A 10,959-nucleotide genomic window follows, 5' to 3' on the forward strand; every position below is an offset into this window, starting at 1 on the left:
AACTGGAAGTAAGCAAAGATAACCAAGATAACACTGTCACTCATGCCAGCGCGGGACCGAAGCCCAGATAGCCTGCGCGCTTCTGCGCCCCCTGCCGGCCGTCAGCAGCTTCGTCCAGTGCTGGCCTGAGCGGCCGATTGCGACTGCGCTCTCCGAACCCCGCGGGACTGTTTGGGGAGCTTGCCCGTTCGCAGACCTGGACCGGAAGCGGAAGTGAGGTCGAGTTGGCCTCGCGCGCTTCTCCAGCCTCAGCCAGCCCCGACTCTGTGGGTCGGGTCCCTTTGAGGAAGTGCCGGAAGCGGAAGTTTCTAAGAGGTTGGGGAGTTGTTTGGGGACTGTGGGATTATCTTAGTTGTAGGTGGGTTCGCGTCGCCGGCTGTCTGAGCAGGTGAAGCGCCTTTGTGAGACCTCTTCAATCTTGCCGTCCCGGCTCAGTCAGGATCCCGACCCCGAACCTTAGCCTGCGGGCTCTGGTACCTAGTGATCTGACTCTTCCCTAGGGTCCTGGTGAAGATCCTGGGTGTCCCTTGTCTCTCCCCTGGAGTGAGGCCCCTTCGGCTTCCCAGTGTCCCCGTAGACCCTCGCCATGGGCAACACGAGCAGCGAGCGCGCTGCGCTGGACCGGCAGGGCGGCCACAAGACACCCCGAAGGGACAGCTCGGGGGGCTCCAAGGATGGAGACAGGCCCAAGATCCTGATGGACAGTCCCGAGGACGCCGACCTCTTTCACTCTGAGGAAATCAAGGTAATGGCGAGTGGGACAATCTGATTCCCCTTAACTGTTGTTGAAATCTACTAGATTCCCCCTCCCCCCGCCCTATTCCTTCTAATTAAGAAGTGGAAGAGCCCTCTTAGCTCAGTAACTTATGTCTAATTACTGATATGAGAAAGTCTCCCCCAGGGGGAAGGAATTCACTTCGTTTAACATCATTAAGGAAAAGGCAGCGCTGAGACAGGCTCAAATTCTTGATTAATTAAGATCGTGGCACTAGCAGTAATTGAGCCCCAGTCTCTGCTTTTCTCTTAGGTATAATTAATTTCACAGCTCTCAGGAATCTTCCACCACTTTTAAGTAGGCTGATGGAGCCTTTTGTTGTAGTTTTACAGTTTATTTTCAGTTTTGGAGAACACGTGTAAAGTGAACATAAGAGTTGAATAGCTGACTATGGCTGCCAGAGGTCTTTAGTTATGCAGAAGATTTGTGGTTCACTCTTGAGAGCAGGCACAGAAGAGTAATTTGACTTCTGGAGGTCAGTAAGTGAAACATCAGTCTAAAGGAGTCAGCCAACTGCTACTCAGCTTCTCTCTCCTGTTGTTTATAAATGATTTAATATTTTAAACAGGCCAAAGCAAACATTTTTGCAGGCCAAACTTAGATGTCCTGCTCCTATCTGCTTTAACTCATAATAAACTGAAGATAATTCTCGATTCTTGCTCTAGCTGCTCTCCTGCTAACCACCTCTTGTGGTCTGTTTCTAGGGACAGAGCCCAGTCCAAGAATACTCTGATTCTGGCAACTGATATGTATGTGGTATAGCCTAAAGAAATGAACTAAATGCTTAAGGGACAGTCAGTTAAGGAAAGATGACAAATACCCCCTCCTCCCACCAAAGTCCTGTTAGTTTCTAGCTGCCTGTTAATCATCACTGTCCATTAGGCTAATTGTCTGGCAGGTCATTCCGGTTGTGCTCGTGTTTCCTCAGATGTTGGAGTGGGTGACCACGTTATTATCTTATTTCCTCACCTGAAGCTTAGCTTTGAGGCTGACTATGAAGAGTCTGCTTTCCTTGGCCCTCCAGCCTGTCATTTCAACTTCCTTTCTGAGTTTGTTGCATTCCCGAGGGTGTGTGCAAAGTGAACTTTGGAATCCTTTTCCCAGCAGTTTGATATCTCTTCCCCAGGAAATAATTTTGACCCAAAGGTGCCTATTTAAGACTCCATAAGAATCAAACTATCAAACTACTTTCTTTAAGAAGTATCTGTTCTTTTGCCGAATTAAAACTCTTTACAAGAAGTGTTTAACATAACAAGTGATCTGTACAGAGTTATTTTAAATAACTCCCCCTGTCATTTCCATAGAAGTCACTGAAAGATATAGCAGACACATTGGATTAAATGCCTAGATACAAAAAAAAAGTCATGGATTCTTTTTAACTGTACGAGGTCAACGTTTTGACAGTGGTTAGTTATCACACCCTCAGTGGAAAGTGATACCAGTCTCTTATTCTTTAATCTGTAGCAAAGAATGCAATATTTGAAATGAAGGTGCTAGAAGCTTGCTCTAGACCTTTTAAGAGTCTGTCACAGCCTAGAACTCCTACTCTGGCTCCTGACTAGGAAAAACTGTAAGAGATCCAAAACTACCTATCTTTCACTGAGAGTTAATGTGGTTATTTCTCTCATCCCAGAATACCTCCCTTACACAGTGCCGCCCACACAGGAAGTTATCGTTTCATGAGGGTCAGTCTGTGTCTTTTCTCACCTTTTCCTCTGTGGTGCCTGGATGGCACTCAGTGGATAGCTTTTCCCTCCCTCAGCGCCTGGATCTGCCAGTTGTCAAGCTGAAAGCTCTGGAATTGTCCCTGATAAATTTTCATGTATTTTAAATCTTGCTTAATTAAGAGAAGAAAATGACACTTATTAAGCTAGTCTCAAATTCGTTGCTGCCTTCTTCCAAGTGAGTTTTAGCATTTCTCAAGTTTTGATGTAAACCCTTGAATAACAGCAATAACAATAGCTATTAATTATGAAGCACCTACCCTGGATCAGACCCTATGCAGAGCATTTTACATGAACTCTGTCAGCCTTCACAACCTTAAGAATTACTTTTATTCTCTCCATTTTGCAAGTGGGAAAACTGAGGTACAGCTGGTGAGTTAATGGGCTGGAATATAAACCTGGGTAGTAACAGCTGCCTCTTCAGAACGAACTGTCAGTATTAAGGTGACGGTCTCTTACTAATGGCTCCCTGTTCCTGAGTAAACTGCTCTGTTTCTAGGCTCCAGAGAAGGAAGAGTTCCTGGCCTGGCAGCACGATCTGGAAGTGAACGACAAAGCTCCCGCCCAGGCTCGGCCAACTGTTTTTCGATGGACGGGTGGTGGAAAGGAAGTTTACTTGTCTGGGTCCTTTAACAACTGGAGTAAACTTCCCCTCACAAGAAGGTATTCGCCTGGACATGTTCACATATTTGTCTTAACCCAGGGATACTCTGGTTTCCGAATGATCCCTGTGGGTGAACAGAAGAGGATGTTTTTATAAAGTAGATGCTGAATGGAAAAATAGTCATGCTTAATAATTCACAGGGTTAAAATCTCACACCCAAAAAACACACTTAGAAGAAAACATCACTTGGTTATGAGGGTTTCTGTTTCACAGACACCTTTCTGTTTCACACGGAACCAGGCTGGGCCTGATTCTTGACAGGGAACTGCCTGCTTTTCCAGGAGTCCAGATGGTGTAGGAGGGAGCCACTCAGCCCAGTTATAAGTCATGCCCGTCAAGGGAAGAAAACAATCAAATGAGAGAGGTTTTCCTAGAACCTTTTTTTTGTTAGTAGTTGTACAAGTTTCTGTAGGGAACTTTGTACCTCCTGTGAAATTGATCCCCCTGTCCTGCGCTAGGCAAACTGACAAAGGGTAAAACTTGGCAGGCAGCCTGCTGCTTATCTTGTGTTTCTGTCCTCCTCGGCATCCAGACTGCCAGGTGTTACTTTGCACATAGCAGGAGGACAAATGCCTGTTTGTTGAGTTTTTGATGGTAGGAATGTAGATTCCTGTTATTTGGGCAAAGCGAGTTTTCCAGGAAACCTCTTATGTTGCTACTTCGTGGTAGCTTTTCTGTACTGAGATCATTATAATGAATTGTCTGAGTTGGTTAAAAAATGTTTATTTCTTCTGTGGCTGAACTCTTGATTTTACCTGGAAGCTTTGTTTTGTTCCATGGCTGGTTTTGCAAGTCAGCTCAGAGTGCAGCTCACCCTATTGGCACCCTCTGCTTCCTTTTTCTCTTGCAGCCACAATAACTTTGTAGCCATCCTGGATCTGCCGGAAGGAGAGCATCAGTACAAGTTCTTTGTGGATGGTCAGTGGACACACGACCCTTCCGAGGTACTCTTCCTCCCGCCCTTGGTCCTCTGGCTGCCCACACAATTCAAGCTCATGGCCTACCCTCAGAGACAGTTGCCAGGTCCCTCTGTCTTGCTGGTAGAAGTCCCGTGTGTGACTGAGCTAGATAGCAGTACTCATTGTCAGCCTGTTGGCATCCTTGACTTGGATGAGCCGGTCGGCAGGCCAGGAGATGAAGCCTTCCCGCCAGGAATGCTAAATCCTCTAAGGAATACTTTTGGAGACCTTCTGCGTTATGATTTCTACCTGTCTGTCTCTTCCCAGCCAGTCGTCACCAGCCAGCTTGGCACAGTCAACAACATCATTCAAGTGAAGAAAACTGACTTTGAAGTGTTTGATGCTTTAATGGTGGATTCCCAAAAGTGCTCCGACGTTTCTGGTATGAACAGTTATTTTATACCACGTGTGTGCAGGTGGGGGCTGTATCGTTTTGAATTACGCTTGTTTTCCTTGCCTCTCCCTCTTGAGCGGGAGCCACCCAATCAGTGGATGTGAATATCTCCCCAAAGAGCCACAAAACTAATTTCTAACTCTGTGTTTGGCCAACTTGCTGAAATCTTATCTCTGAGGGAGCAGTAAGTCATTTGGGGGTGGGGCAGGGGGGGTGGTCATCTCTAGGATTTAGCAGGCCTGCTTGGCCACAGAAAGCAGACACTGGAAATGGAACCAGAGTTTGCTCTTGTGCCAGTGGCAGGCCCATAAGGCCCTAGAGAGTAGCATTGGGTTGGTGAGGGGCCGGCACTGGGGGGCGCCTGTCCACTTGGGGCTCCTAGAGTTTTAGCCTGCCAGGTGATAAATAGACCCCTCAGTGACCTTGGCTGTCACTCGCATATTCCATTCGCACCTTGTCAGAATCCCTTCAGAGGAGGAGGCTCACCACAAAATAGGCCGCACCGCACAGCCTGCTGGGTCAGGGTCCTCGTAAAACGTGCCCTTCTTCCAAGAGTCCTCCAGTCATCAGTCATTCAGTAAGTTGCTTTCCATCCAGACCCACAGGAGGAAACTACTCGGAAACGGCACGTGAAGGCAGGGAGAAGGACGTGTCGGCATGTGCGGTGTCATCCCCAGAGCTCTGCCCCCTCCAGCAGGGCTTTACACAGCTCCAGGACCCCTGTGGGAGGTGGGGCAGAGATCCCCCAGGAGTGTGCCTGACTGTCTAGGAAAACAGGTTCAGTTCAGTTTGAAGGTTGAGTCTTCCCTTACCTGCCTGGGCCCAGAGATTTGCCCCCAGGATCTCTTACTGTTTATCAGCTCAGAACTCTCACCAGCAGGTGGACCACGTGGCTGACAAGTCAGGTCATTGAACAGGACTCAGACATCAAAAAATAGCATCCTCCACTATCCATAGCTAAGTGATCTTTGAGAGAAGTCATTTCTTACTCAGATAAGTGGGAATTGGGGGAATGCCCAGATACCTTTACCTGCTGATAAGTGAAATTTTAGGCCACATACCAAAGGTTTTAGTCAAGGTTCTGCAGCAGAGGTCACCTGGGGGGTGGAAAGCTGGTAAACCAGCTTCACACTCTCCATGCTCTTCTCATACTCAGATACTCCCTTACTCAAAATACATATTAATTCCCAATGGCTCAGTTTCCTGCCCTCAGTGCCTTTCTGTTTCCTGCTGTGGTGGGGCTGGGTTGTGTGAAGGGAGTCTGTCCCCTGGAAAGCGACGAGGAAGGAGTTTGCGGAGCCAGGCCATCTCAGCTTTACGTGAACAGCACAAGTCCCAGGTGGCCACGTGCATCCCCAGTGTCCTTTGGATCACAGCTCAGTGCCTGCAAGCTGGCCAGAGATCACTGAGTGAGCGGCTTCTGTTTTCAAAATACCACACTGCTAGAAGCTTAATATATCTGTATAAGTGATATACTCAAGCATGAGTTTGAAAAGAACCTGAGGCTGGTTCATGTCCATGTATGGCAAAAACCACTACAATAAAAAAAAAAAATACTAGCTGGAATGCAAAAAAAAAAAAAAAAAAGAACCTGAGAGCGGTAGAAGCAGAGAGCCTTTAGAGGTCAGGTTTTCACCTTCTTGTTTTAGTTTTGAAATGTGCCCTTGCCCCTGTGTCAACAGGTTGCCTGTCTTTGTTTTTATTCTGGCTGGCAGTGCTCCTAACTTGGTCCTAGCCACGTAAGCCTCACTAGAAGCCTTGAGCTTCTTGGAGGTGTTTGCTGGCCCCACCTGCAGCGAGGAGGAAGTGTTACCCTGTGTGGCTGTCGGGTCGGGTCACTGTGACCAGCTTCCTGTGACTCTGACCCAGAACTCCAGTTTCTCAAGTAAATGTCCTGTGGCCATCTCCCCCCAGAGTTGTCCAGTTCCCCGCCGGGACCCTACCATCAGGAGCCCTACGTCTCGAAACCAGAGGAGCGGTTTAAAGCGCCTCCCATCCTCCCACCACATCTCCTCCAAGTCATCCTAAACAAGGACACGGGCATTTCTGTGAGTATTACCCAGACGTTTCCAGACCATCCTCCATGGTTACGTTCTGCCGCTCCTTTCTGGCCACCTCTGGCAAAGCAGCTGGTGAAAATGTTCAGTGTCGCCCATCAGTGTTCATGCCAGGTCCACCTCTGATACGGGAAAGGGCTGCTCACAAAATGCTCCCAGAGCGGACGCCGCCTCCCCGTCCCACGCTGCCTTTCTGAGCTCTTCCTCTTGTGTTCCACCCCCATCTAGCCTGAGCCTCGTTCCTTTTTAATTTCATGACAAAATATGTAACCCCCTCTTCTCAGTAAGCTACGTGATGATGGAATTCTTCCTCTGGCCCTTAAATTTTAGAATCTTGTTTTAATCACCGAATTGCTTCCAGAAGCGTCATTGCTCCTGGATCAAAATTTGGGGTCTGTGGGTAATGCATATGGCCCCTGGTAATTGATGTTACTGCTGAAAAGAAGCATGCCTTCTCCTGGATCCTGAAGAGCACTTTGTTAAAGTTAAGAGCACCCTAACTTTCCATCCCATTTAACCTGAACTGCCTGGTTTCCCCTCTCTGGACTGAGCAGCGTAGCCATAATTCTTGGGAATCCAGATGTTCTGCTTGGTCCAAGCCGCCACCTAAAACACACACGCCTGTTAGGTGAGAAGGTAATCATGCTGCTGTTCTGGGTGCCACACAGAAGAGGGTGCACGTGTGCTAAGGTGCGGGCCTTGGAGGCCTACATGTGCTGGCATCTGCTGCAGCGATCACGGGTATTCCGTGGGGGCTCACTGTCCTTGGGCACCAGGTCCCACCCCACCCCTGTGTGGAGAGCAGTCCCATGCACACATCTGATAGCTGAGCCAGCTTTTGTCAGGTACTTTAGCATTTATAAAACTGGGGAGTGTACGTTGAAAATACTCTGGATTCTGACTTCTCTTTAAAAATAGGAAGATGTGGCAACATTTTGGGTCCAGTATATGAGCTTGTGTGAAGCAACAGCACATCTTCCCCGCCCCCAGTCATCCAGTGCTTTCTTCAGGCTCACCGTCTGAGTCTCAGAGACTTGCAACCCAGTGCTCAGGAGCCTGGAGTGTAGTTTTTATTTTCCAGCTTTCTTTAAAAGCACCTGCAGTGCAGTTTTCTTTCTGCTCCTCCAACAAGAGGGCAGAGCCATGGCCCACGCTCTGGAGACCCAGATGAAGCCTGATCAGAGACGCACACTGGTGTGCCCAGCAGGCACCCCAAGAGCTCCGCTTAGTCTCCCCTCACTCCCCTTTCACTGCCTGACTTAGGAAGAAAGGGGCCTGAGAGCCTACCTCCTTCCCTTTGAAATCCAGTCTCGTGAAACACGGGCGAATCTTCGTGATTTCTAGATCCTAGGTGCACATGTCTGCTTTTGCTCCCCCGCAGTGTGATCCAGCTTTGCTGCCTGAGCCCAACCACGTCATGTTGAACCACCTCTATGCACTCTCCATCAAGGTAAGGACCCGTTTGTTACTATTGTCACTATCTGAGCCGCTGTGTTTCTTGCCCTGAGGGCCCGCTGCCCCCAGTGACGGAATGGCCTGAACTCCTTACCTGGAGGGCAGCTTTTGGGCCCAGGCCCAGGAACTTGTATTTGTGCTGCCCTCTTGATTATTCCCATGTTCCCTAAAATCTGAGCATCCTGACTTAGCCCTGCCTTTGATGATTTCTACCATCTTCCTCAGGATGGAGTGATGGTGCTCAGCGCGACCCACCGGTACAAGAAAAAATACGTCACCACCTTGTTATACAAACCCATATGAAGAGGTGGGAGCCGCCAGGGGCCCAGGCGCAGCGTGCACCTCCAGGCTCCACGTATGCATGCTCTTCGCTAGACGGAACGGACTGTAAATTTCCCATTTCACACTCTTTATAAGGCATTTCATACCCGCCCTACACCTGCCTGAAGGTTTGTTCCAGACACAGCAGCTCCTGAAGCGCCTCGGTCTGTAACAGTGCCCTCAGCACCCAGTGGCTGTGAGCCCCGGGGCTCCTCGAGGCTGAGGGTGGAGTAGGGGGAGCAGAGGTCTGCAGCTCCCACCCTGCAGTGTGAAGGATGGTGCAGGCCTAAATTTAAACCCCATGAATGTGGAGATTTTTCTTAAGCCAAAAATGAACACTAGCTGATGAAAGCTGTGCTAGTGAAAATCTGGGGAGCAGGTCCCGAGGCTGCAGAGAGTCTCTCATCAGTGGTGTGTTGGTGTTGACGCGTCCCTGCCAGGGCCTGGCCGCAGACCCGCCAGCAAGTGGGTGCTGGTCCTGCCTCTCCTGAAATCAAGCAATAGGTCGTCCTCCACTCCCTGCTGCAGGGAGGTGTATTTCTGTAGAAATTAGATCTTGTCTGATTTCCAGATGAAGTTTTACAATTGTTTCTTACGCTTATGTGCATCAAGTGGTTTTTGTTTTTTTTAAACCAGCAGTGGCTGACTATACAGCCTTAGGGCAATTTTTAAATCACCCCAACTAGACTCAATCATGTGACCTGTGCTGAGCAATAATCTGTTCTCAGAACAGACTCAGAAAACCATGGCCGGATTCCTCCTTTAAGCTGGGTGATCCTGCGGACTGACCACTGCTAGCCAGAAGGGTGTCTGGCTTTTTCGGCGAACCGTAACGAGGTGGCACCGTCACCCAGAAAATTGTGGAGAGGCACCCTGCCCTACCCTGTGCCACCTTGCTTGGGACCCCTGATGCCTACTCAGCAAAGAGGGCTGCAGCAACTGGTGTTGCTTATTCTGGAAGGAAGTTAGCAGTCGTGGCCGCCTTGTGATTTTGTATCAGGAAGACATCCTTTGGACCAAAGCAAACCTCTCTACACAGCCGGAGATGTGCCTGTGACCGAGGCTCCCGTCCCCGGGTCAGCAGAAGCTGTCGTCCGTCTGTGTCCCTGCTGGGAGACGGAGGAGCCAGCTCCCTGGTGTTCAGGACTCGTGCCCTTCTTTGTCACTGTTTTCAAAGCACTGGACAACTGTCACCCTGATGTACAGGTTCCAATAAAGCTTTGTAAAGATAAAGGACGTGCACTTAAGGGAAGCTCTGATTTCACGCTGTCATCTGGAGGAGACTGGTGCTCTCCCCGAGGTCTATTCAGTGCAGTGCTCTTCAGTCTTTTTCCCACCTTGGCACACATTGAAAATGGTGCCGTCATTTTGGCATTCTGGGATGAGAAGCCAGGGCAGCTCGGCTCTCTGCAGTGCTGGGGGCCTTTCCCTGACCCACCTGTTCTGCACACAGGTTAGAAGTCTATTAAGAGGCTATAAAATTGAGCCCCTTGGAGCTGCTCGCAGCAGGAGCTGAGGAGAGGCAGTAGTGAAAGTCCCTGGCTTGCCCAAGTTGGCAGCATCCTCAGGTCAGAGGTCTTGCTCATTAGCAAGCACCACGGGGGAGCCTGGGATCGTGACCCTCTGCTTGGAAGACCACAGGATGTTCTGGAGTCGGCTACTCTCACCAGCTAAAAGGGCCTCTGTCCTTCTCCCAAAAAGATGGAAGGTTACAGTGTCTCTTTAATGAGGCTTTTCTTCCCAGCCTCAGGAAACATGGAAGTAAATTTAGGAGATAAGGGAATCCCCGAGGTCACCTGGTCACTTGAGGTGGACAGTAGCTTACAAAACATCCCTACCTGTGTACTTAGCCATCTTACCCTGAATATCCAAGTGATGTGGGAACCCTAGATTTAGGGAATGGAGGGGTTATATAAGTAGACTGAGGAAATAATGCAAAAATCCTCTTTCCAAAACTGGATTTATTTTTTTAATTATTGAAAGTGATAGTTACTCAGTTGTGTCTGACTCTTTGTGACCCCATGGACTGTATATTCCATGGAATTCTCCAGGCCAGAATACTGCAGTGGGTAGCCATTCCCTTCAGGGGATCTTCCCAACCCAGGGATTGAACCCAGGTCTTCTGCATTATGGGCAGATTCTTTACCAGCTGAGCCACAAGAGAAGCCCAAGAATACTGGAGTGGGTAGCCTATCCCTTCTTCAGCAGATCCTCCCGACCCAGGTATCAAACCAGGGTCTCCTGCATTGCACGCGGATTCTTTACCAACTGAGCTATCAGGGAAGCCCCATTTAAGGATTTTATAGGCTTCCCAAGTGGCTCAGCAGTAAAGAATCCTCCTGCCAATATAGGTGACACAAGAGATTTGGGTTCGATCCCTGGGTCGGGAAGATCCCCTGGAATAGGAAAAGGCAACCCACTCCAGTATTCTTCCTGGAGAATCTCATAGAGGAGCCTGGCTAGTTACAGTCCATAGGGTCGCAAAGAGTTGGGCATGACTGAGCACGCATGCACAGTTGCTTTTATAGTGTTGTGTTAATTTTCAGGCATGGTGATTCAGTATTTTTGTGGATTGTGTTTTATTGTATATTATTATAAGACACTGGGTAT

General features: G+C 49.0%; 1 protein-coding gene across 1 annotated transcript; it reads left to right on the forward strand.

The window, feature by feature from the left end:
• Positions 1 to 232: 232 nt before the first annotated feature.
• On the forward strand, positions 233 to 9,582 carry PRKAB1 (protein kinase AMP-activated non-catalytic subunit beta 1). The gene is made up of 7 exons (XM_043440361.1): positions 233 to 745; positions 2,999 to 3,162; positions 4,014 to 4,107; positions 4,390 to 4,504; positions 6,431 to 6,564; positions 7,955 to 8,023; positions 8,254 to 9,582. Exons 1-7 carry the CDS (start codon positions 587 to 589, stop codon positions 8,329 to 8,331), a joined length of 813 nt encoding a protein of 270 aa, XP_043296296.1. The 5' UTR covers positions 233 to 586; the 3' UTR covers positions 8,332 to 9,582.
• The last annotated feature ends 1,377 nt before the right edge of the window (positions 9,583 to 10,959 follow it).

Source organism: Cervus canadensis, chromosome 1 (genome assembly GCF_019320065.1).
Source record: "Cervus canadensis isolate Bull #8, Minnesota chromosome 1, ASM1932006v1, whole genome shotgun sequence".
Classification (NCBI taxonomy): Eukaryota; Metazoa; Chordata; class Mammalia; order Artiodactyla; family Cervidae; genus Cervus; species Cervus canadensis.